General features: G+C 44.7%; 1 protein-coding gene and 1 pseudogene across 1 annotated transcript in view; one reads left to right on the forward strand and one right to left on the reverse strand.

Moving 5' to 3' along the window:
• Window positions 1-27,298, forward strand: part of STAB1 (stabilin 1) — a 217,488-nt gene that overhangs the window by 39,844 nt on the left and 150,346 nt on the right. The window contains exons 14-22 of the mRNA XM_090022768.1: window positions 307-369; window positions 1,796-1,909; window positions 2,418-2,471; window positions 5,688-5,768; window positions 6,497-6,655; window positions 9,881-9,943; window positions 14,353-14,454; window positions 15,552-15,638; window positions 18,028-18,139. Coding sequence (XP_089878894.1) covers window positions 307-369; window positions 1,796-1,909; window positions 2,418-2,471; window positions 5,688-5,768; window positions 6,497-6,655; window positions 9,881-9,943; window positions 14,353-14,454; window positions 15,552-15,638; window positions 18,028-18,139 — 835 coding nt within the window. The remainder of the gene's footprint in view (window positions 1-306; window positions 370-1,795; window positions 1,910-2,417; window positions 2,472-5,687; window positions 5,769-6,496; window positions 6,656-9,880; window positions 9,944-14,352; window positions 14,455-15,551; window positions 15,639-18,027; window positions 18,140-27,298) is intronic.
• On the reverse strand, window positions 18,685-25,570 carry LOC149855675 (uncharacterized; annotated as a pseudogene).

The raw sequence follows: 27,298 nt of genomic DNA on the forward strand, positions 1-27,298 counted from the left end.
CCCTCCCTCAGCTAATGAGAACTCATAATTCCTACTTAACTTAATCTGCAGAAGGCAGAAATCATGCATTGAAATCAGCAGAAGTTACAAGTCTATGCCACATATGCAAATTGGTGTTGTGCACGTGTAGGAATGAATCTGCGGCCTAAAGTACCTAGGCTAGGTTACCCAGAATTTCTAAGTACACTAAAAAACTATAATATTCTATGATTTCTCTGCAACCTTCTCCAAAATAGGGGGTATGCAAGTTCATGTTTTGAATTCCAGGCTATGCTTACCCCTTTCCACTTTTGGCTCTTCTTGCAGAAAACCATTGGTGAGATTCTTGCTTCAATGGAGATCTTCAGTCGATTTGAAACTATCCTAGAGGTGATCATGTGTCCGTCTCTTCTAGGGTGGTTCAGCATGGATTACACTGAATGATTGCTACATTACTACTATCCCAGTCAGAATAGTGTTTCACATTTAAAAAACCATTAAAAACAGTATCAGTAACTTGATTTTCTTTAACTGACACATTTTTACAATGATACTACTTTTCTTGTATTTATTTTATAAGAAAGTGTAGTGCAAGCAGAAGGTGCTAGTTTGAACTTTTTGGACAATATATATATCTATATATCTATATATATCTCCAGAGTTAACACAGGCAACTGCAGTACAAGCCTCTCCCTGCCTTACACCTGACTAAAGCAATCCATCTCCAGATGAAAGAAGAGAGTTTATATTTTATAAGCCTTGGCACCTGTCCTGGGACTGCCAGTAATGACTTTGATCTATCTATGAGCAGCCCTTGATCTGTCCATTGGAAATACCAATTAGTGGCATATAAAAAAAACTGTACCTGAACTGTCTTTATGTGGTAAACCATTGCAGCCATTCCTCTGAGTCAGGTTTGCATTGATGACTGACAGGGAAAGATTGTGCTGTTTTGGGTTGCTCCCCTGAGCTGTCCAATCCCCATGTTTTGTAACTCAGTTTTCCACCCTCCAACATTTCTGTTTGCAGACAAACATCCCATCAAGTTACTTTTCAAGTTTGCAAAGTTAGTAAATGTATCTTAAGAATATGTGTTTTGGTATATCTTCTATTTCTTGCCATATAAAGGTACAGCTAGTTATTGCATATGTATTCCTGTGCATCTAAAACTTGCATTAAGAAAGACCTAGTGAAGTACTGATTACTTATAGAAAAAACTATTAAGATTGTAGCAACCACTGTATAATAGTATCTTCTCTGGCACTGTTGCATTCTTAAGGTACCTTCCTATCTGTGTATTAGCTTCTGACTCTCATCTTGGGGCATTTATAGACATGCTCTGGAAGGCAGGGAGGTGGGGGAAGAACGGTGCTTTAATTAATCCAAGAGCCGTACTAATTAAAAGTGCTCAGACTGTCACATGTATCAGTGTCCCTACACTGAAAAATGGCATCAGGGTGATTTGAACTAAAGCTGGCCCAATGAGTTTTAGTTTAAAGTGCCCCACCACCATTTTTCAGCACAGGGACACTGATACATGCAACGCTGGAGTCTGCTGGAGCACAGTACCATGCTCCAGCAGACTTGATAAACTGAGTCTGCTCCAGTGTGCTGGAATTACAGTGCATCAGAGCAGCCTCCCTGCATGTGTATAGGAGCACTTGGTGTCTAAGGCCCTTCCATATAAATGTGCATATCAGTAGTCTCTAGTGGATTGGATGGCTTCTCTTCTTCCTTTCTCAGATGTCTCTCTTCCACTAACTTCTCTTAGTTTTAATCTGAAATATTATGTTACACTGGTTTTCAATATCTGCAGAACTGTGGCCTGCCTTCAATACTGGATGGACCAGGACCCTTTACTGTGTTTGTACCAAGCAATGAAGGAGTGGATAAGTTAAGAGATGGGCGGCTTATTTATCTCTTTACAGAGGTGAGATTTCAAGTGTTTGGAGAAGTCTTTAATTAGTTATGTTGCTTTATATTTTGAAAGAGAGTCTTATCAACATTAAAAGATGGGGAATATATGTCTAGTTAGTAAGTCAAAATGGTACTGGTGCACTTTTTGGCCAACTCAGAATTTTATCTATGATTCAAGTGTACTTGATGAACTTACTTGAGCACAAAATTGCTCTTCCCATAGTTGAGTCACTTCTTCCCATTTCCTATAATATTTTAGAAGAAAGCTTTGCCTTGCATGTTGATGTGACAATGACAGTTAAATCAGAAATTTAGCTATTTTGCTAAATTCAGATTTGTCATGATCTTTCCAATAAAGTTATTGTTAAAAACCAACCAAAAAAACAACCAACCAAAGAAACAAACACACATGCACTTGCTTTAAATTGCATGATTATCAGAATACTTTATTTTAGTTGCCTCTTATTATTGCTAAATGTTGAGAGAGAGCATTTAATTATTACATCTGTTTCCTTCTTTAGGGGATAAACAAGCTTCAAGAGCTTGTAAAACACCACATCTACACTGTGGCAGCGGTAAGATATCTGTTTCTAGTTCATTGGAGTCCTTTTGACCAGCATCTAAGTAATCAGCAACTTGTCTACAATTCTTCTGGCTTTAGATACAATCCATGGCTATATCTGTCTCTAATTCTTGGGCAAGGGAAGAGAGAAATATATGTTCTATGTACTGATTTAGTCAAACATTTATCATGGAAGTACTCCCACTTACATAGGGACTGCTGTTATGCATACTGCTTAAAAAGCAGTATACATGAGTATGCAATCGGACCTAGACAGGTTACAAGGGTGGGCGGATGAGAATAGGATGGGATTCAACACTGACAAGTGCAAAGTGATGCACCTGGGGAGGAACAACCGGCACCATACCTACAGGTTGGGGAACTCCCTTCTTGTCAGTACTGAGGCAGAAAAGGATCTTGGAGTTGTCATTGACTCCAAGATGAACATGGGCCAGCAGTGTGGGGATGCAGTCAGGAAGGCCAACCGTACCTTGTCATGCATCCACAGATGCATCTCAGGCAGGTCCAAGGAGGTGATCCTCCCCCTCTCTGCGGCACTGGTCAGGCCACAGTTGGAGTACTGCGTCCAGTTCTGGGCGCCGCACTTCAAGAGGGATGTGGACAGCATGGAGAGGGTCCAGAGGAGGGTCACTCGCATGATCAGGGGGCAGCAGGGCAGGCCCTACGAGGAGAGGCTACGGGACCTGAACCTGTTCAGTCTCCACAAGAGAAGGCTGAGGGGGGATCTAGTGGCCTGTTACAAACTCGTCAGGGGGGATCAGCAGGCATTGGGGAAGTCCCTGTTCCCCTGAGCATTGTTGGGAGTGACCAGGAATAACGGTCACAAGCTGGCAGAGGGTAGATTTAGGCTAGATATCAGGAGGCACAACTTCATGGTCAGGGCAGCTAGGATCTGGAACCAACTTCCAAGAGAAGTGGTGCTGGCTCCTACCCTGGGGGTCTTTAAGAGGAGGCTGGATGTACATCTTGCTGGGGTCATTTGACCCCTGTACTCTTTACTGCTATGGCAGGGGGTCGGACTAGATGATCTACTCAGGTCCCTTCCGACCCTAGAAGCTATGAAACTATGAAATTATGAGGGACAAGCATGATGATTCCAGAGAACTGAGGAAGGAAGTGGTCTAGGGAATGTTGCAGTATACATGAGTATGCTATACTATACTATGAAATCTCAGTTTTAAGGTGCAGTCTTTCTCATTGTCACATTATCTTTAAATATATTGCCTCACAAAATCTGTTACAGACAAATGGTCTTTTGCCTTTTTTAATAACACATTATTTAGGATTTACCAATGCTTACTATTGCAATTTATTATGTAAGAAGGGCAACATTAAACAGGAGCTGTATGTTTGTCTCTTTTGATTTATTCAATAGAGTGTGTCAAATTTTACTCCTGGTGTTAGCTGTGTTGAAGTTAATAGACTTGTACAACTTGTACAAAGTTGAGATTTCTCTGCAACAACCAGCACCAAGTATGCAAACCAAATAATTAGTGCTGTGCAAAATGGGCCCTATTCAATTCGGATTTGGCTCGAATTGCGGTCAGTGATTCAATCTGTTACTTTGGATCACTGTCCGTGATTCAATTTGGCCGAATCCGAATCTGAAGATTCGATGCTGATTTCGCGAATCAGTGACTCGGGCACAGGCACAGCTATAAAAGTTTTTTCTACATATCTTGAGGTACCAGTGCGGCTCATAATCACTGCGGTGCTGAGGCAGATGGAGCGTCCCACAGGAGCACGGAGGGCTCTCCAGCTTGCTCGGCAGTGAACCTGGAGGTGGACCAGAAGTACTTCTGGTCCACTTCTGGGCCTGCCGGGAAGTGTGCTGGGACCCCCCTGTGCCATCCCAGCTCAGTGATCAGCCACAGGGGGACCCTGGATGCTCCTTCCAGTCCCAGGAGGCACCAGTTGCCAAGTCGGGGAGGCATGGGGGGACCCCCCCGTGCACTCCCCAGTGGACCAGGAAGTGGACCGGAAGTGCTTCTGGGTCTGCTGCTGAGTGTGCTAGGGAGTCCCTCGTGCTTCTCTGGGACACTGCATCTGCCCCAGCACTGCAGCATTCAGAGCCCCTGCTACCTAGAGGTATGTAGAAAAAACTTTTGAAGCTGTATCTATGTCCGAATTGCCAGATCTGTCCGAATTGATTGAGAGTGTTCCAGATCAATTGGAAGAGATGAAAGGGTCCTCTGATTTGATTTGGATTTGGAGATTAGGTCACCAAATCGAGCCAAATCTCCAGCAAATCAGATCATGGACTGAAGCTTCTCACAGCCCTACAAATAACTCATTCTGCTTCTTACAATATTTGCTGTCTCTCTAGCACTGAGTGAGGTTATAGTCGTGGAGACCCAGATCCATCTTGCCCCATAAAGTCCAGTTCCAGACTCCTGAACCAGTGTAAATGTAGTCCCCGCCAGTCTCACTTCTCCACGGCACTGCAACATTCCCTAGACATTCCCTAGACCACTTCTTTCCTCACTTCAGCTATCCAGCATGTCCTGAAACCCTTTCCCTAATTCACAGCTTTTATAATATAAGGGACAGAGCAGTAAATGCTCTGATATCAAAGTCTTAAAGAGACCTGGGCTTCACTAGTGTTCCTTTCTACTACTGCTGTGCAGGGTTTCCCAACTCCATCACACTCCTTTTATTACTAAAAAAAAAAAAAAAAAAAAAGTTACTAGATGGATGCAGGGGAAACCAAGCAAACTACAGTAATTTTCCAGTATGCTTTGTAATAGGCGATGAGCATATGAACCAGTAGTTTTAGCACTTTATTTTTATGTTTTACAAACATGCTCTGGATGTTCTCAGACTTAGCTAGTCTGAGTTTTTGAACATGCTATCAACTGTATTCATTATGGAAAATAAATTATGCTACAGTATCAAATTTACAAAAAGAAAAAGTAAAGAGGAGACCATTAATACGATTTCTATTTCAAATATTGCATGTGATTGACACAGTGCCCTGGACTTCTCTTTCAGCCATATATGTATTTTCCAGACATTTGATAAAGTTTAGTTATTTAAAGTCAACTATATAAAAATAGTTTATGGAGGGAGTTTTGCAGCTATTCTGAAATGTATTCAACCCTATCCTCTCCTTAGATTAATCTCTCTTTCATAGCGTTGTCATATATACACATAATGTATTGCAAATATATATAATATATATCTTCCTATGTATGTAAAACAATGTCAGGTGACTGTGGAGAAGCTGTTGATGATGCCACATATTATAACCATGGCAAACCAGATAGTGACCATCAATATTAGCACAGATGTAAGTATCATATGGTGACTTGCAACCATCTCTGCTACTCCCTGTGCATAACAAATTAGATTTATTTAAAGCTGTAAAGTGTATTTTCTTCTTATGTCCTATGCATGACTCTCATTAAGAATGATGGGTATTATGTCATTATTATTTGAGACTGAACAAAGTGTCTATATCCCACTTTAGCTCTAGAAATTTGTTATGTTTTAGTCAGTAGGCGCATTGACATGAGAAGCTTTCTGTGAAGTTCCCTATTTAGCTCCACAGTGGATCTCCATCTCCATGTGTGAAGCTATTAGTCCAGAGTAAAATAACTAACTCCGCCATACGTAAGTGCTACTCAGTACCTGTACTATCCTATGGTGGAGCTATTTACTCTTCCGCAATGCATGTGTAGACGGTGACCAGGGCCAGCTAGGGCATGAGGTTGCTATAGTGTGAGGCTGTCTGCTGGCTTGCCTCATGTCTCTGCCAGCCCCTTGGCAGCATCTTAAGCCAGAACAGCCCTGGGCTGGCAGGCTGACTCCCTGGGGACCCTCCCAGCCAGGGATGTGCTGCCCTGGCTCAATGTGTTGCAGTCCCAGGTGCACATTTAAATGCTGTGCCCAGGAACAATAAACTACTGTGCAAACTGCACAAGAGTTTATTTAGATGGGTTAATTTCATGTGTAGATGAGCCCAGAATCTCCCAATAAGAGAGAGTATAACTTAGAATTTTTGTTTTTCTGTAACAGGGAAGAATTCTGTTGACTGATTCTGGAATTCCCTTAAATATGAAGAACATTGTGGCATCTAATGGAATCATTCATACTTTGGATGGCATCTTCATTCCTTCTTCAATAATCCCCATTCTGCCACAAAGATGCAATGAAGTACAGCATACCACTGTAACAGTAAGTTAATTTTTTTTTCATTCTTTCTGAAGTGACTACTACAGAAAAGAAATAAAGCTCTGGTTATGTTGTAGAGTAGACTATAATTGACCTGACAAGTTAAGTCAGTGTATTCACATGTAGCAAATTTAATTTAACCTGTTTAATCCTCAACATTAGGCTGCTTCCTTGAATAGCCAATATAAGCACTTCCTCTGCTACCATTTCCACATAATATTACTGAGAAGTCAGCTATTTTCTCTTAGGAATTTGGGAAACTAAAAATGCTACTTTTATCTTCATATTCAATATATATATATGATTCAGAAAGAAATCTGGCTTCTTAAGACCTCGTTTTGGTAATCAAGTTTCAATCTTCTCTGCTAACTAGTTTGATAATGTTATTAAATGGATCTGAACATCCATGTCCTATGAGTTTGATTTGGGATATAATGGGCGTGTCTACATGTCACCATATGGCAATGTTGCTACAGTGACATGCTTTAGCACAGTGGACTCCACCATTTTTAAGGTGAAGATCACTTTTTGCAATAAGGTACAATCTTGGATCTACTCTGCAGCTTGGGGCTCATGGCACAAAGCTCAGCACGCAGCAGCAGCCACCTCGCCCCATGCACAGATCAGGAGGACACATGCCCCCCAGGCCTCCACCGGGGTGCATGGAGCAGCAGGAGCACCCCCTACAGAGCGCTTCTCCCGTGGCATGGGGCTAAGCTGCCAGGTCCAGACAGGCCCTGTGGGAGGGGCCGCAGCCACTCCACCCAGCTCTGTGGAGCCCCACAAGCGTGGGGCCTGGGGTGATTGCTTCAATTCACCCAACCCAAGGGACAGCTCTGGGTAGGGGAGACTGGGGCCAGCATCTGGGCAGGCCCCAGCAGCCTCACCTGGTGGCCTTCTGGGGTACAGGGTGGTGATGTGAGCATGTGGGGCCTGGCTGGCAGCCACAGTGAGGTTTCTGGCCAACCAGGTTCTGGTTTCGGGCAGCACACACTGCAGCCACATGCAGCACTCTCCTTTTTTTTTATATTTGGATTTTCTGGTATCTAATATTGGTTATGTGCTGCAAATATGCAATGCGGAGAACATTTTCACATTTGCTGCAAAGTGCACATTCCCACTTGTCTTAACATGCCTGCTGAGACTATGGAAAATAAAAGTACATTTGGTGCTAACAAGTATAAGTTTCATAGTGTCAGATGTGGGGTACAATGTAACAGGTGTCCCAACCCCTGTTACAGAGAGTGGGGCCAGGCAGCTGATCTAAAGGGTTGCAGGACTCTAGTTTGTAAACTGCAGGTTGCAAAGACGCAGACTGCAGAGCTATAAGCCTGCTAGTATGGTGCAGGATGCAGGGGCAGATAAAGAGCAGAACAGCAAACCTGCTAATCAGTAAAGGAGGAATCCCCCTGCCCCATTAGGATAAGGGAACCTGATGACCAAAAGGAGCAGAGCCAGGTAGGGGATTTAAACAGAGCTCCAGGGCAGGAGAGTCAGATTGGCAGAGATCCTGAAGGGAGAAGCAGCTCTGGGGAGAGTATCATAGAGATAAGTTCATAAGTTATGCTGCATGTGATGTTTCTGTTTTTGCCCATGAGGCATGGGAGTGGCTGAAGGGGAGATGAGAGGACTGGAAAAGACCTCTTGATTTTGAAGAAGTGCGCTAGGGGAGACTGAGGCCCTGGGGAGGGGAGACAGAGAGGGTAAAAGAGAATCTTAACTGTGGACAGTTGCAAAGTGGGGCTGGAAAAGAACCATAACTGAGTGGGTCACCAGAAACCCACAGGATTTTGAGGGAGTGGGCTATCAGAGGCCCCAGGACTTTGTGTGAGTGTGCTGACTGAGGCCATTTTGAGGATTGAGACCCTGCTGAGAATCAGAGTTAAAAGATCATGGTAGAATGAGGTGGTCCAGTAGCAAGTCTTACCTACAGACTTGCACTGGTATTTTAAGGGGAACCTCCCAAATTTATATAAATTTTCCATCAAGATGTGGTAGACAAGATCAGGGTGATACATCTGGGAAGAGAGAGTGAGAAACAAGATTTGTATGGGCTTTAGGGGGCATCACAACCACCAGAGGTGGATCCTGTTAGATGCAGGTAGAGTAGTTAAAGTGTCTCCCTTCTGGGTCCAGAGGCATGAATTTGAGTCTTGCTCTAGACTTGTGCCAGAAGTTCCCTACCCTAGCTGGCCCAGCTGGAACTGGGTACCTGGTCATTTGAACTGGGGAGTCAAAGGAAACAAAATGTGATACTAGCCTTCCCAATGGCTCCAAAAATTCCTATTTCTTAACTATGTTGCTTCAATGGGCCATCAACCCTCAGGTGGGTCTTTGAGCTTTTTTTAATATGCTCTCATCCTGCAATTAAATATCTGCATAATATAGGGAATCTCACAGTATTGTAAACACCCTGCATGAGCAGAGTCTTGTGGTCTTTATTTTGAATCTTTGTCACAACTTGTGTCTAGCATTTAGGCACTGACAGGTTGACAGGGATAATAGAAAGAGCTATGTTAAAGTATATGGAATAGCACACCAGTACAAAGTCTATTTTTTTACATCTCATTGGCTGCCTATACACATCCTTGGGGGTGGGGGTGGAGTGTTTTAATTAGGGCAGTTCCTGGACAGCTGCTTTAATTGAAATGGCTCACTGTCACATGTATTAAGCCCCAGTATGTTTTAAATTTGTTGCGGGGCACTTTAGCTAAAGCTCATTCAATGAGGTTTAGAAAAAGTGCCCCCACAGTCAGTTTAAAATGTGTTGGGGCTTAATGCACATGATGGCGAGGTGATGCAGGAGTGTTCTCATTAGAACATGGAGCAGACTAAATTAATAGTTCTAGTTAGAACATGAACACGGAGCAGACTAGACTAATGCGTTCTAGTTAGAACATGAACAAGCAAGTGTATAGTCAGCCATTATTCAACTGTGGCCATGAAAATGATTCAAAAGTGACAAAAGATTCCCAACTGTTTCATAGAATAATGGAATTTAGAGCACATGCTCTCCAGCATAACTACTGAATATCCAGGATTAAGCCTGAATATTTGTAACCCTAAGGCTTCTAGGGTTACATACTCATATTGCATTGATGAATCTTCATTACTGCCAGCCTGTATGTATTTCCATTTATGTCTCTGTTTGGGAGAATTAAAATGAGATTACATTTGAGAAAATGTGTTTCTTCTTCTTCTTCTTTTTTTTTTTTTTTTTTGCAACAGGGCAGTTGTGTTGATTGCAAAGCCTTGAACACCAGCCTTTGCCCACCTCACAGCAGAAAAGTGGTAAATACCTTTTATTATTTTTGCTTAGATTATATTAGCACCCATAGTGCTTTTAGGCACCATACAGGCACATAATAAGAGAGAGAGTCTCCCCCAAGGAGCATACAGACAAAGTATCAGAAGGGAACAGAGGCCCAGAGAGGGGAAGTACTATATTTACTTGAATACAAGACAAAGTTTTCCCCCACAATTGGTATGGGGGAAAAAAAGCCCCTTATAATCGCATACAAGGACACCTCACTAAATATATTGTCTATCATTAAATCACTGCCAAAAGCAGCATGTGCTCAGCAATGGAAACTAAATAAGAAGGGGTGTGAACACAACTAAGTTACATAAGAAATGTACAGCCAACTAAGCCCAGGAAGAGGGAAAAAAGCGAGGAGGGAGTGTAATGCTTATACAGCAAAGAATATACAGGAGACTACACAACAGTGGGGAGGTGGATTGTAAGCACAGTTGAGTAAGGAGGTGGGTTGTAAGCACACACAGATTTACAAACAGAGAGATGTGGGATACAGTTGTGGGGGTAGGGAAGAGTCCAGAATTTAGAATATCCTTGGACTCCTCTAGGTGTAGCAGCAGGGGCAGTCAGGCAGTCACCTCTGTGTCGCTTCTGGTCAGTGGCTGGCTCTGCTCAGTTAAGAGAATTTGGAACTGATTTGTGTGATTTGGCCTGATTATATACATGTGTGCCAAAGGTGCTGCTCGAAAGTGTGTTTAAGAAACACCTGTACTGAAACTTGCAGCAGTTTCAAAAAAAGGTAACGTGCATCAATTCTGGATTATCTAAGTTCATGGGTACTCTATGCAAATTGCTACAGCTATGTTTAATTTCAAGGTTATTGTTTTCACATTTGCTCCTCACTTCCACGTGCTCAGGGAGATCAGGGTCTGCTAGGAAGGGGTAGGGGAAGGGATGCCAGGAAGGGTCTGCCAGGAAGGGGTGGGGGAAGAGATGCCAGGAAGGGTCTGCCAGGAAGGGGTGGGGGAAGGGATGCCAGGGAAAAAGTTGTGGGGAAGCAGAGAATGAAGGGCTACCTGATCCCTCAGATTTGTTTTCCATGCTGTAGCAGTGGGAGGGGGACAAATTCAAGGGAACCCTCCAATAATTAGATTCTATGCATGGAAAATGATAATTTTATAAGTTTTCCATAGATAGAATCTAATTATTGCGGGGCGGGGGTTGTCTTATAATTAGGGTCATCTTCTATTCAAGTAAATACAGTAGCTTATTTAAGGTCAAGCAGAAAAGGTTGTTGTATATTTGTTAATAGAACCCAGGACTCCTTGATCCCAGTTCAGTGCTTTGCTCAGTAGTCTGTGCTGCCTCCTGTTCTGAAGTATGCAGAACACATTAGAGAGAGCCATGACATACTCTGCATATTAAGTGAAATTGTAGATTTCTTGCTTCCAACAACCTCACTCTTAGCACAGGTAGAACTTTTTCTACTGTTCTTGAATCTGCACAGTCTTGGGGTTCCACCATTACACTTGTGCCACTTTCAACCTGCCTCTTAGTAGAATCCCCAAACTTGACTTTCTGAGGACCATGTTTCTGTTTCCTAGCATGAAAGTACCTCCTTGTATCATGGTCATGGAAGATTATGCAGTAAACCTCTGTGTTGCAGACAAATGGGAGCTTGCAACTCTCAGTTCATGGAAACTGACACATTGAGTCTATAATCCCACTGGCTATGAAAGACTCAGTCACTGACTGGATCCAGCTTAGTTGGATGTATATCATACCTGTTAAATGAGATTAAATCTGGATGCATCTACATGTGCATATTAATACAATACAATAAACTCTTTACTTGTCACACTGGAGTTTATTGGTCTGGGGTGCCATATTTACACAGGCTCCTGGGACTGCAGAACACTGAGCTGGGGCGAACCAGCCCCAGCTAGCAGGGAGTCCACAGGGTCAGACAGCCAGCTCAGGGCTGCTCTGCCCCAGCTGAACATGCTGCAGAGGGTGTGGCTGAGGCATGAGGGTGGTTGAGTGCAGGAACAGATGGCACATGGCAGCACCTTTGTGCCCCAGCCTGATCAGCGTCTACATGTGCGCTGCTGTGGAGTAAAAAGCTCTGCAGCAGGGTAGTACTTGTATTTAGAAATTACTACTCTGCTACAGAGTTTATTAGTTTACTTCAGCCTAGTAGCTCTGCATGTGTAGATGCTGAGACATTTACTGTGGAACTAATTTGTCAAAGCAGTAAACGTCTCACGTAGGCACGCTTTTTTTTTGAAGGGGGACTTGGGTTCTATCTGCTTTGCTGTCAGTGTTTGGGGTCACAAATTCGTTGTCACAAAGTGTTGTTACCTAGTCTCATTTACATCAGTGGGTTCACTTTTAGCAAAAGGTCAAACCCTGGAGTCAACTTTGCCTGAGTTAAGGGTGTAGGTCTGTAGGAGCAGACCCAGACCAATAGATAAGGCAGGAGAAGATTTTCTCTGAATCACCTACGTGGCTTAAGTTCCATTTTCAAATGGCATTCTGGACCCTAAGTTTTATTAAATATCAATATACTTTAGAGGCCTCACTCCTTCTCTACCTAAAAAGTTATTTATTTATTTTAAACTTAACTTTATTTTGGAGGATAAGCTACCTTTTGTCAACACACACAGGTTTGTGTTCCATGTTATCTGGCATCATATCTTGCAATAATTTATCTATTCTGGAAATGAAAACTCTATTCTGCAATTAGCTTTTTTCTCAGGATAGAAAGATGCAAAAAGGCAGCTACCACATTTTGGTTTAACCATTCTGCTTTTGACAGACTTCCTGCAATTATTTCATACTTCAGTGCCTCTCACTTGAATTAGCCTGTTTGACTTGTATACTGTCAGCTGCTCTACTTTTCTCAGAAGGGTAAATAAGCTTACAGTGGGCTTAAAACATCCCATACACCAAAACATCAAAACACCCTAACTTGCCACAGGTAATTCTGGCTTGCACACTACAAAGAAAAGAAAAGCAGTTTCTTAGAACATCTACCATAGGTGGTCTTTTTCTTTCCCTCTTGCACTAGCTGTGAGGGTACAACCTTGGTTTTAGGGATGAGTAGGACAACTATCCAAGGCTCAAGAGCATCTTGGGTTAAGCTGGTGAACGATAGGAGCTGGGGTGGCATGGCCCTAAGATGCATGGGTAATAGACTTGAGGTTGTAGGTTCAAGGTCACAACAGTGGTACTTATAGTGTTGGCCTTGTCAGATTCCAGTGAATCTATGAATCCTGTTAAATACCTTGTCACAGGCACACAAAAGAAGAAAGATAAAAGACATCTAATATTTGGACCTCCCTGAATCTACCTGCCAGCTCTGCTGGCAACAGCTCAGAAATGATTATGGCTCACAAAACACAGATTAATTAATTATATGGTGCTAGTTTGACTCACAAACAGTATACATCTGTCACTGTTCTGTAATAAAATTCCAAGTGCATAAAGCTTAGGGCACAGGATTGAACTATGAGATATCAGGCTAGAGTGTTGTATAGGTGTTTCTATAAAATGCATGCATAATTTTTTTTGTGTGCATATGTGCACTTGCAAAAATTTACAAGCAAGTAGCTTAAACTGGAATAAATGAAGACTATGGATGCGTTTTATAGTTATTTTACATTAACTACAATGGGAAAATGTATGCTAAAAATGCTATATGACAGGGCCTAAGTGACTTTTTGTAAATGAACATTTAAGTCACTTTTGAAACATTTACCCATGGTCTACAGTAGTTTTTTATTATTCTTTAGGGAGTAGCACCTTGTTTTTAAGTTATGAACAAAATCCATCACAGCAATTGGATGGACTCTCAAGAACCATTGTAAATTCATGACAGAGAGCATGACAAAGATCTTCAAATATGAATAGTGATGTAGTTTTCTCAATTTTAGGTCAGGCAAAGGTGCTTGATTTTCTGAAAAGCTGTTTGAAGATTTCTCAAAACAGGAATTTATAAATTAAGAAGACTTTAGTTACCAGTCTTATTTGTAAATTCAAAAGAGGACCTCATGTGGGGTAAAGTCTTGGGCCAAATTCATCCCAAATGTCATTGGATAACACCACATGAATTATTTTTATCTCTTCTCTCTGTTTCTGGGAGTAAGAACAATTTAACTTGTTCACTTCATGTGAGTTTTTAGGTAGATTGGCTTGACTGAAATGTTAAAGAACCTGCATTGTTCAGCATGATAAGCAATTTTAAAATAAGAACAGGAAGATATTGCTTATTGTAAACAAAAGGAAGCTACTGCATATCTTGTATTGCAACAGAAGCACCATAATCTTATCTTGTTCACCTTGGCTGTCCCATGAATTTGCTCAGTTCAGCAGTAGCTAGTTACCCTCTGCAGCCAGGGACAAGGAGAAGTTATTGTGTTGATGACTCATTTTCTTTCTAAAGGAACCAGAGCCTCTCCCCAAAGAATGTGTATATGTCCATGATCCATTGGGGTTGAATGTTATGAAAAAGGGGTGTGCCAGATACTGCAATCACACCATTTTGGTAAGTACAATGTAGAGCATGCAAGAGCACATTACATTAACAGGAAACTTTATTCTGCTTCTGCTCCTTGAATCTGAAGGGCTTCAGCTTTAAGTCTTTGAAACATTGCTTGGAAAAGGAGAGAAGTGCTTCCACAGTAAGTTCTGCCACTGGACCAGGGGAAAGCGATACTACATGGCTAAGCTCCTCCTTAAAGATGAACATTCAGCAGTGAATAAACATTGAGCAGAACACATATGGACTCATCTGAACGATTCCCCTGTCAAGTGCTGGTCGGGGCAGATTGGCAAAGCCTGTATGAATTTCACTGAATGAGATGGCAGAGCTAAATGAAAAAAATACCATAACAACCAACATGAACTGTTTAACAACTTGTCTTTTCTTAGAGACCCACAGTTGTCTAACAGACTTCTATCAAAGGAAGCAGAGTACAATGAGAGCAGATTAATCTGAAGGATAATCACATCCTGTTTATGAAACAGTCAGATGCTTAGGAAAAGAAGTTTCATCCTCCCTAGAGATACCACGCGGCCTGCAAGTCATCGATAATACACGATGACATGTAGCTGGCAAAATACTGACTGAACATTTGCCTTCCAGTTGTGCTGCTGTTGGCTAACCACATTAGGTATCTGATGTGACACAGAAAGAGCATCCTTTTTCTTAAATAATTCAGACAATGGCAGGAATTTGTAACAGGAAGGATGTGGGCCTGTACAACCAAACAACAAAGGATCCAAAATGTGTGTCAGAAGCAGAAGGAGAAAAAAGCAGGCTCTACTGGGGAAAAAGATACAGTAATGCTTGACTCTGTTTAAGGTAGTCTTAGGTGGGGGGAAAACAAAAAAATAAACTTGGGTGTGGGAGCTGCTGAAAGTATAGTCAGAATGCAGACCAGATAGTCACTTCGATTATTCTACCACCGCTGGGGAAAGGAGTGAATTTCAAACTTGGAAGTGGAGGATGACTCACAGGATGAGGCTCTTAGCTCATGATTTTAAAAAACAGCTAAAAGATCTGATTTCAGGTTGCATGTTGTTTAACAGCACTCAAGAAACTGCTTAGTAAAGTGTTGCTAATGTTTACAACTTTTCCAGAAACCTGGGTGTTGCAAAGGATTTTTTGGTCCTGACTGCACGCAATGTCCGGGTGGATTTTCCAGTCCCTGCTATGGCAGAGGCAATGTGAGTGCACCAGTTTCTATCATTTTGGACCCACAGTTAGAGCACACTATTCTTTTCCTACTCCTGGTGGGGACTTTGGTCATGTGCATGGCAAGCTTTAGCCAGAATTTGTGTCATTTGCACCAGCCATGGAAACAGTATGCATCTTGTCTGGAAGTGATATATGTCTTATAATATTTTCCAAATATTTGAGAAAGAGAATACAGAAAGCCAAAGTGCGGATATAAATTGGAAGGGGGTTTAACCCTACAGACATCATCTTAATTGTATAACTCCTGCTATCTATTTTGAAAAGGATGAAGGAATCTTATATTTCTTTCTTTCTTTCTTTTCTTTTTTTTTTAACTCAGTATGTGATTTGGTTTTTTTTCTGGTTCAAAGATGACAACTCCCCTCCCTAAAAGGAGTACTTCTGGGGACAAGGGGAGGGACTTCTGGTGGCAAAGGTCAGGGACAGGAAATCTGGTCCCAAGATGGCAACCACGGGCAGGGCATGTATCAAGAGACGAAGCTACTCTTGAGGCCCTGGACAGCTCACAGAACTCATTAAGGTGAAATAATTGCCTGGCCCCGCATTAGGCTCCCCAGTGAGATCACAGCAGAAAAGTCCTGATCCCTAGAGAACCTCTGGTTCCCTGACACTGCAGTTACCCAGGGATAGGACGACACTGTCCTTCGGTTGCTCTGTAGTGACTTCCTCTAGCCGAATGCTACGGGATATGCGCTTAGCCAACGGGTAATGCCAGCAGTTACGTACACTATGTGACCGCTGTGGGGTTATTAGGAGCCCCAGAACTGATGAACTCCTCTCATTGTCAAGGAAGGCTTCTATTATTCAGTTTTGTAGCTGTTATTACGAGGCTGAGTGCCGCCCTGCTGCACAGCCACCATGGCCGCCCACCGCTTTCTTTCTTTTTTTCCACATGAGAGACATCATTTGCAGTTAGGGAAAGTAAGAAGACCACCTATGTTTTATATAACAGTTTTTGTGTACTGTGACTTTAAAAGCAAGATATCTCCTTATCTTTCTGTGGAATACATTGGTGAAAAAATTGAAGACTGTAGATGGGAAGAGGGGCACTTCACTGTATCTTCAAGTTAAAAAAAAATATGTATAATATCTTGTACTTAGATGTATGCCTCTTCTAAAATGTTTACCAACTTAATGTGGCCCAAAATTTGCCCTTTAGCTTCCTCTACATATAATTAATCTGTGATTTATACTTATTAAGGCATAAAAGCATAATGCTATATAAAGAAGCATAAGATACATTGTATCTGCAAGGCAAGTTACAATTGCTTTGGAAACTATACATTTTTAGCCTCTTTGCTTTCAAATTTCAGATACAATGTTTGGGCATGGACAGGTGTAACAGAGGCTAAGTACAGACTAGGTAAAAAGTCCAAGTCTGAATCAATTCAATTTTGGCAGGTTTCTCTAAAATGCATAGGTTGATCTGATATGCAAATAAACTGACATTCACTTTTCAAACAGGAAAGGCAGCAAGACCCCTGCAGTGTCCCATACCAGTAGCAGAGGGGCACCAGAGCACACCTCCCAGCCCGCTGGCCACTGCAGGGAGCTGGGAACCGAGCAGTTCCCCCAGCCACACCCCCACCTCAGCTTTTGGGCCAGCGGAGAAGGTGGGGTGGGGAGGGAACCTACCCGAGCCCACCCGACCTCACCCCTCCAGCTGGGCACCAGATCCCCAGATGGGAGAAGCCTGGTGCAATGTGGGGATGTGAATCCTGAACGCGTGGCTTTCTTCTGCCTGCCCAGAGCTGGGAGTGGGCCTGGAGTCCCACAGCCATACCCCCTCCTCTGTCTCCAGGCCAGTTGAAGGGGGGGAGGGGGAGGGGAACCTGGCACTACAGCTTGGCTCCACCTCCCCAGAGCTCCAAGTCAGGGGCAAGGCTGGAGCCCCCTAGCCATCAGTCTCCAGCCCAGCTGAGGGGGTGGCGGCAGGGGGAGCCCACACTGGGGTTTGGCTCTGTCCTCCCAGAGTCCAGAGCCAGGAGTAAGGCTGGAGTCCCCCAGCCATGCCCCCTCCTCAGTCTCCAATCCAGCTGGGCAGGTTGGGGGGGAGCAAGGGAAGCCCATGCTGGGGGCTGGCTCTGCCCCTAGAGCCAGGAGCAGGGCTGAAGTCCCCCAGCTATGCCCCCTCCTCAGTCTCAGACTCTTTGATTATCAATTTAATACAGATTTTAGTCTACTGGATATACAGAAAAACAGATGTTGTGGCACAGGTGAGCTGTGGAGTTTTCATAGACTGCTGGGGGGCCTCAGGAAGAAAAAGGTTGAAAACCCGTCTTACAAGACATTAACATCTCTGTCATGCAGTTCCCCTGAGCCTTGCTGACTTCAATTTTCCTTTTGTTTTCCTTTCAGTGCAGTGACGGGACTCAAGGAAATGGCAACTGTCATTGCTTTGAGGGTTTCAAAGGAATAGCCTGCCACATATGTTCAAACCCAAACAAGCATGGGGAGAACTGCAATGAAGGTCAGTAATTCTGCAAGAAAGCAGCTCTAATTAAATGACATGCCAGAAAGGAAACAGAACAATGAGCAAAGTGTAGATTTAGTGTCACTGATATGAATTAACTTTATAATCATTTGGGTTATTTCAAGTTGGCACTAACAAATGCTGACTAATATGCAGAAGATGGAGGTAGGCTCAACTGAAAAATCCAGATCCTCAGTAAAGTTTGGATCGAGGATTTTATTATCCATCTCTGACAGTAGGGAATTATTGAATAAATCTTTTCCATTTCTAATTGCTATGGGGAAACAGAGTCCAGTGAGCAAAGGAAGTCAGAACTTCTGGCGGTGGTATGTAGCTTATAATTGCAAACAGTCTCTGTGCCTGGCAGGCTGCCAACATAACACACATCTTCAAAAAGAGCTCTCGAGGTGATCCTGGGAAATATAGACCAGTAAGTATGATTTATCCTTGGCAAATTGGTAGAATTTATAATAAAGAATAAACTTACCAGCCATGTGGATAAATATGATATTCTGAGGCAGGGCCTATGAGAGAAATGCATCTTAGAAGGGCACAGTTGTCCCATCTCCTATTTTTGGAACAAGAAATAGAGAGTGATAGTTTATTCTAACCCAGAAGTTTCTCTATTTATTATACGTTTCTGGGTCCTCTTTAGCTTCTACAGAAAGCAAGCTGTATATCCAGTTCTCAGTAGCCACACACCCTTAAAGAAGGAGATGGCCTCCAGAATATCCAGAAAGGTTGACAGCCTGTGGGCCATGTGTATTGTATACAAAGCTGCCTCCAGCCTAGAGAGCACAACCTATAGTGGGTGTATTTGTGTATCCACTGACTCATCACGCACCCTGGCTCCAGCTATAGAGAAATGTCCATGATATCTTCCACTGACCTATGAAACCTGTAAATGTATACAAGTCAGTACCATAAAAAGAATGGAAAAGCATAGAAAAGATTCAGAGAAAGAAGCAAGTAAAAACTTACCTAATTGCACTATTCCAGTCAATAGTGAAACATCACCCACAGCTCATTTAGATATGAATGAAAGTAAAGTAAAAGAACAGAATCCATTTGAATTGGAATGAGAAAGAGGTGACAGTAATTATCCTAATGTAGATAAAATGCATCTTAAGGCTGAGAATGAACAATGAACTACCTTGTGGTGCTGTTGAGAACTTTCTCTCAAGTGCAGAGCCCCTCAAATAGAATATTATCTATATTATTATGATCTGTGATTCAAAATTAGAAGGATTAGAAAATTTACAATCCATCCAGATGCCAATTTCCAATGCTGCACCAGATAGCAGAAGACAAGGCAATACTTTCAACAAACAGCTACTGAGAACTTTTTTATTCAGGAATGTTTCTTTGTGCTTCAGAGACTTTACCAAAAAGAGTATCACGGAAATAGCTGAGATGATTCACAACACCATATGTGAACATAAATTAACTTTCCAACTCTGATGTAGATGAGCATATGATAGCAGTGCCAATATGGCAGGAAAATACTCTGGAGCTTAGGTAGTGCTTCTTAAAAAGGATCCTCAGGCACATTTTTCCTCATGTGTATCACATACATTAATCTTGACTGGTACTAATTCATGAGTTGGCAATTGATAAGATTATATTCTTTGATACATTCTCTTCAGTATAATATTTTCAATGCAAGTCCAAAGTGGTGGGAAATTTTCAATAAAAATATTCCAGATTCACTCTATTCTGTGCCTATTACTTGATGGGCTGCCCTTATGGTTAGACATAATCTAGGAGTAGCTATGCTTATGCTCTACTATAGTAATTTCCTATGCTTTCTGGACTTTGCTGGTTGCCACTTGGGGCTGTCTAGAATTTTTTTCCCCTGCTGTTGCTACATGTGTTGTGGAAAGGGTGAGCGTTCACCTTCCTCAGAAGCATTGGGTGTTGGCTGCAGCCAAGGCGGGGAATTTTGACTGAGGCGTGCCAATATTCCTGCTGAGACAAACTAGCTCTGCTCACAGTTTGTCTGATTGCCATATTTGCAGTCAGGAATTAATTTAATCAAATTGGTGAAAACTTTTGCGAAATTTTGCCATCCTCTGTAGAGGATGTGTCCCTTTTCCTTGGATCTCAGTCTCTACCATACTTTAAGCTAGATTTCATCCTGCTCCAGGCAGGAAAGAGTGCTGGGATTAAGTAACCCCAGCCAGATGCCTCTACAATCTCTTCTTGAACACCTCCAAGGTAGGAGAAAGCACCACCTCCCTTGGAAGCCCATTCCATATTTTGGCAACCCTCACCATAAAAAATTTATTCCTTATGTCCAATCTAAACCTGTTCTCCTTCAGTTTCTGGTAACCCTAAGGGGCGCCCTCATAACAGAGTGCCCCCTATTTCCTGCTGGACCCCCCCCCAATAAGTTTGTAGGCAGCCACAAGATCGCCTCTCAGCCTTCTCTTGCAGACGCTGAAGAGATTCAGGTCCCTCAGTCTGTCTTCATAGGGTCTTACCTGCAGGCCCTCAATCATATGAATAGATTCATAGATTCATAGAAGTCGGGTCGGAAGGGACCTTATAGATCTTCTAGTCCAAACCCCTGCCATGGGCAGGAGAGAAAACTGGGCTCAAATGACCCCAGCCAGGTAAACATCAAGCCTTTTCTTAAAGACCTCCAGGATAGGAGCCATCACCACTTCCCTTGGAAGTTGGTTCCAGATCCTAGCTGCCCTGACTGTAAAGTAGTGCCTTCTAATGTCTAGTCTAAACCTACTCTCTAGCAACTTATGGCCGTTATTCCTTGTTACTCCAGGAGGCGCTTGAGGGAACAAGGTCTCTCCCAATCCCTGCTGGTCCCCCCAAGTAAGTTTACAGACGGCCATCAGGTCCCCCCTCAGCCTTCTTTTGCGAAAGCTGAACAGGTTCAGGTCCCATAACCTGTCCTCATGGGGTCTGCCCTGTTGTCCCGGGATCATGCGAGTGGCCCTCCTCTGGACCCTCTCCATGTTGTCCACATCCCTCCTTAAGTGTGGTGCCCAGAACTGGACGCAGTACTCCAACTGTGGCCTGACCAGTGTCACATAGAAGGGGAGGATCACCTCCTTGGCCCTGCTTGTGATGCATCTGTGGATGCAGAACAAGGTACAGTTAGCCCTATTGACTGTGTTTTTGCATTGTCGGCCCATGTTCATGTTGGAGTCAATAACGACTCCAAGATCTCTTTCTGCCACCGTGCTTTCAAGAAGGGAGTTCCCCAGCCTATAGGTATGCTGCTGGTTCTTGCTGCCCAAGTGCAGCACCCTGCTCTTGTCAGTATTGATTCCCATCCTATTTTCATTTACCCACCCCTGTAACCTGTCCAGGTCCTGTTGTAATCTGTCCTTCCCTTCTAGCATGCCCACCTCACCCCAAATCTTGGTGTCGTCTGCAAATTTAAACAGGCTGCTCTTTATCCCGTCGTCCAAGTTGCTAATAAAGAAATAAAACGATGTGGGCCCAAGGACCAAGCCCTGAGGGACCCCGGTGCCCACTTCTCACTTCCCTCCAGGTCAAAAATGACCCGTCCATCACCACTCCCTGAGTATGACCCCTCAGCCAATTAGCAATCCACCTGTCTGTGTGGGCATCAATGCCGCAGTTACCTAGCTTTTTAATGAGAATGGAGTGGGAGACAGTGTCAAAGGCCTTCCTGAAGTCCAGAAAGACTACATCCACCGTGTTCAGAGGAGTAGCCCTTCTCTGAACCCTCTCAAGGTTATCCACATCCCTCTTGAAGTGCGGCACCCAAAACTGGACTCAGTACTCCATCTGCAGCTTCACCAATGCTGTATAGAGGGGAATTATTGCTTCCCTAGACTTGCTCATGATGTACCTGCTGATGCAAGAAAGAGGGCAGTTGGCCTTGCTTATTGCCTCGTCACACTGGCGGCTCATGTTCATTTTTGTGTTAACCAGGACTCTGAGATCTCTTTCCACTGTTGCGGTGCTCAGAATGGTACCTCCCAGTCTATAGGTGTGTTGGAGGTTCTTTCTCCCCAGGTGCAGCACCTTGCATTTATCCCTGTTAAATTGCATCCTATTCTGATCTGCCCACTTCCCCAGTCTGTCCAAATCTGCCTGAATTCACTCCCTGCTCTCCAGTGTGTTAACTGTACCCCATAGTTTAGTGTCGTCCGCGAATTTGGACAAAGTGCTTTCAACACCTTCATCCAAATCACTGATGAAGATATTAAACAACACTGGTCCAAGGACAGAGCCTTGGGGGACACTACTGCCCACATCCCTCGAGGGGGAAACTGACCCATCCATCACCACTCTCTGGGTGTGTCCCGTGAGCCAGCTTTTCACCTTACTGTGAAAAAATCCACGTCACAGCTACTCAGTTTGTCCATAAGAATTGGGTGCGACACTGTGTCAAAAGCCTTTTTAAAGTCCAGGTAAATAATATGTATTTCCATTCCTGTATCTAAGCACTTTATGACCTGGTCATAAAGAGACCAGGTTAGTCAAGCAGGATCTGCCTGCTGTAAACTCATGCGGGTTGCCCTTTACCATAGTGTGACTCGCTGGCCCCTGCAAATGTGATCCTTTATAATTTTTTCCAAGGTCTTGCCGAGAACAAGGGTGAGGCTAATTGGCCCATAATTACTTGGGTCCTCCTTCCTCTCCTTCTTGAAAATAGGGACCACGTTGGCCCTTTTCCAGTCCTCTGGGACCTGTCCTGAGTCCCACGAGTGGTCAAACAGTTGCACCAGTGGTTTTGCTATGACATCAGCCAATTCCTTTAGTACCCTTGGGTGAAGATCATCGGGGCCCGCCGACTTAAATACATCCAGCCCTTCCAAGTGCCCCTTCACTAGGTCAGTGCTAACTGTTGGTGGATTGCTATTACTCACACTCCAAACTAAAGACTCATTGGGAAGTGTATTTGTGTCTGTGTCCAGTAAAACAGAAGCAAAGAAATTATTTAAGAGCTCTGGTTTTTCCATCCTATCAGTTACGAGTTGCCCATGTACATTCTGTAGTGGCCCTATGGTACCCTGCTTCTTCCTGCTCCCTATGTACTTGAAGAAGTACTTTTTGTTATCTTTAATCTTTGTTGCCAACTTGAGTTCCGTAACTGCGCTGGCCTTCCTCACTGCTTCCCTGCAAGCACGAGCCAAGCAGGTATATTCCTCCTTGGTGGCTGCCTACTGCTTCCACAGCCTGTAGGCCTCTTTTTTTCTCTGAAGGCTCTCCTGGATTTCCCTGCTCAGCCAAGAAGGTTGTTTGGCTCTTTTGCCTTCCTTTGCATGTACTGGGATGGTGTTCCTCTGCACCTGTAGTCCCTTGAGGAACTCCCACCCTTCTTGGACTCACAACTCACAGATGTGATTACCCCTCAGTCCCACCCTAACTAATCTCCTCAGCTCGCTGAAGCTGGCCTTCCAGAAGTCTAGCACTACTGCCCTAGTTGTTGTCTTTCCCACCTTACACCAGATAGTGAATCCTATCAACTGGTAGTCACTATCCCCTAGGTTACCTTGTGCCTGTAGATTCCCCACCAAGTCCTCCCCTGTGGCCAGCACCAAGTCAAGTAAGGCATCTTCCCTAGTGGGACTGCATACGTCCTGTGTTAGATGCAGGTCCTGTATGCAGGTTAAGAACCTATGTGAACGGGCAGACCTGGCCAACTGCTCCTCCCAGCAGATGTCTGTGTAATTTAGGTCATCCATGATAACTGGGTCTTTTGAGCGTACTTCCCTAGAGAGCTGTTCCGAGAATTCTAGGTCTAACTCTTCCTCCTGGTGTGGGGTTCTGTAGTAGACCCCCACTACCAAGTCCCTTTCACCCCTACTCCCTTGTAATCTGACCCATAGGACTTTGATCTGTCCTTCTGTCACCATCTTTATTACAGACAATATATAAAGTTCCCTAGCAACAACCACTCCCTTTTTTCCCCAGTCTATCCTGCCTGTATAGCCTGTAGCCATCAATGCCCACTGCCCAGTCATGGGTAGGATCCCACCAGGTTTCTGTTATACCAACCAGGTCGAGATCTTTGTCTGCAAGCAGGAATGCGAGTTCCTCCTGCTTGTTTCCCATACTTCTAGCATTAGTGTAGAAACACCTTAGCCCACAATAGGTACCCTTAGTATTCCCCTATCCTGATCCTTAGTGAGCCACTTAGTACTTACCTGATCAATTCCAGCATGCGGTTCATGGCTTGTCCTCCCCAACCTCGTCCTGAACTCAGCATCCACATCCCCTGACAAAGCTAGTTTAAAGCTCTATGTAGGAGGTCTGCCAACCTATAAGAGAATAGACTCTTACCTTTTGGAGAGAGATGTAGGCTGTCCCATCCCAGCAAGGTCTTATCCTGGAAATATGGACTGTGGTCTAGAAAGCCTAACCCCGCACAGTGGCACCAGCTCCAAAGCCGTGAGTTGACCTCCACAATGCAGTTGCCATGGTGCTGGCCATGTCTGCTGACCAGGAGGACCGATGAGGAGACTATTTGTGCCCCTGAGCCTCTAAGCCTGTCTCTCAGAGCTGTGTAGTCAGCCATGACCTGTCCCGGACTACTCCAGGCCACATCATTCATTCCAACATGGATGAGGACCATGGGGTAGTAGTCCATGGGCCTGATTAGGTCTGGAAACCTCACTGTGATGTCTCGAATCCTAGCTCTGGGTAGGCAGCATACCTCCTGTACTGTAGGATTTAGGTGGCAGATGGCTCCCTCCGTTTCTCTCAGGAGGGAGTCTCCCACCACAATGACTCGACACCTTCTCCTCTGGCTGCCCAGTTGCCTCTCTGCCTGTCTGGTGGTGGCTGTGGACGTTGCCTCCTTTGTTGTACTCTCTCCCAGTGATGCTAGGGCATCATACCTGTTTCACAGCTGCACTGGGGGAGTTGCTCCAGTAGTATGACATCTAGCTCTGAGACATCTAGATCTGGAGGTGACTGTCTTCCATCCTTCTGCATCGACCGCCTCCTGTGACACCTTCCCTCCAGGTGCGTGGTCCTTCAGAGAATGGAAGTACCCATCAATCTCTTCCTCAACTGCCCTGATCCACTGCAGCCTGCTGACCTCTGCCTGGAGTTCTCTCACCTGCCCCTCCAGGGCCACATATGGGACAGGTGAGGGGACTCCTGGTTTGCCCAGGCCCCAGAGCCCCTGCCAGGCAGCTGCCACAGACAGGGGGCCAGGGTGTTGCCAACCCCTCCAAAGGCCCTGTCTGGGTGCTAGCCCCACAGGAGTTCTGAGCCAGAGGTGACACCAAGGCTGGGTCCCTGGCTGCCCTCCATGTCACCACCCCCCATTGCTGGCCCCCCTCTTTATACACTTACCTGAAGTCTCTGTCCAGAGTTCTCCTCCGTGGCAGGGACTCCCCGCGTGTGGATTCTCAGGCCCCCCACTCTGCACTCCCCCTGCGAAAACTCCCTCACCAACTCTGGTGTGCTCCTGAAGAGCATGTCTGTTTGCCTGGCCTGTTTGCACAGCTCAGGAGCAATGCTCCCAGCCAGCGCTGTTAAATAGGGATGGGAGGGGGGAAAAAACCCCTTCCCAATTCCCTACAGCTGGGCCTACTCCTGCTCACCCTGTCCTCCCTTCCCTGCTTACCTTATTCCTGGCTTTGGCTCCTCTCCTCTCTTGTTGGTTCCACTGCTCTGCTCAGTGGGAATGGGGGGAGCTGAGGGCTCACATGCGCTTTCACACACATGCACTTACTTCAGTGTCTGGGCCCAACCACTAGTGACAGGTTAGGGTGTTATGCCTTGTGGTTGTGCCAGGATTGTCCGTGTAATTTTACTAATAAGTTAGACTAGGGGTTTTCAACCTTTTTTAATAAGTATACCCCCGGCGGCTGAATGCAGAGCGGGAGGCAGGGGTGGCGCATGGCAGATATGGAGTGGGGGGCAGGGGTGGAGGTGGCATGTGGTTGGATATGGAGCAGTGGCATGGGGTGGTGGATGGTGGGGTAGTGGACTGCCACTACATGCAAGATTCCCCCTCCCATGTCTGACCAGCTGGGCGGTGCCTGTGCAGCCCGCAGAGGGGCGCCACTGCCCTTGCCCTGCCCTGACCGGCCCTGCTTCTGGGAGGCAGTGGCATGAGGTAGTGTGTGGCGGCACTTTGTCCCTGCCTGCCTGTGCATACCCCTTAGGGCCAGGGCTAGACAGTGGATTTGGATAGGATGGTTTGGATAAGGATGATCCTGCCTCTGACTAGGGGTTGGATTTGGTGATCTCTATCACCCTTCCATCCCCACTTTTCTATGATTCTATGATCCTTCTGCCAAAAACTGGAAAAGCATGTAAATAGCATTGATTGAGCTCTGTGAATTTAATCTAAGTGCCAAAACCAGAAGCAATATTGTTAAAATAGTAAAATACATGTCAAAATTGTATAGGGTTCAACTCACTTTAATTTGCCTGAAAATTCCCATCAATTAATGCAATGTGGTACTCTAGCACAGAGATGCTACACTGGATGCTGAAAAAGACATTGAGTGTCTTCTCACTACGCTGGCACAATTACAAGAAAAATGGAACAAAAGGAATGTTGAATGTGTCCATGTTGCCATAAACCTTGACATTAGTTTTAGTGTCAAAACACCTCTATAAAAACAGATGCAATGATTAAGAAAAGCCTGAAGTTTTCAAGAACCAACCTGGGGAAAGTATTTATTTCCAATTATGGACTCTTCCATAGGCAGCCTTAAAAAGCAATTTGCTACACACACATGGGAGGGGCTGGGGCAGAAGCAGGGGTGAATGGGGCCCCGGCCAGGCTGGGGGAGGGTCAGGGCCGCTCGTCCAGGGGTGTGGTGGGGCTCATGTACTGCACGCATCCTGGCGGAGGCCAAGGGGCCACCTGCCCTCCTGATTTGTGTGCAGGGCAGAAGCGGCTACTGCTGCACGCCGGGCTTTATGCCCTGAGCCCCATGCACAGATTGAGCCTTTGTCGGGGTGAGTGCAGTGGTGGGAGCCCCCCAGTGCACCTGGACGAGCCTCCTGGACTTTAACAAGTTAAAGGAAGACCTGGCAGTATTAGTTAACCTGGCAGCTCAGTTAACCTGGCAGTTAGGAAGGCCAACCGCACCTTGTCATGCACCCACAGATGCATCTCGAGCAGGTCCAAAGAGGTGATCCTCCCCCTCTATGCAGCATGGTCAGGCCGCAGCTGGAGTACTGCGTCCA

Source organism: Crocodylus siamensis, chromosome 11, assembly GCF_052110815.1.
Source record: "Crocodylus siamensis isolate JL-2025a chromosome 11, ASM5211081v1, whole genome shotgun sequence".
Classification (NCBI taxonomy): domain Eukaryota; kingdom Metazoa; phylum Chordata; order Crocodylia; family Crocodylidae; genus Crocodylus; species Crocodylus siamensis.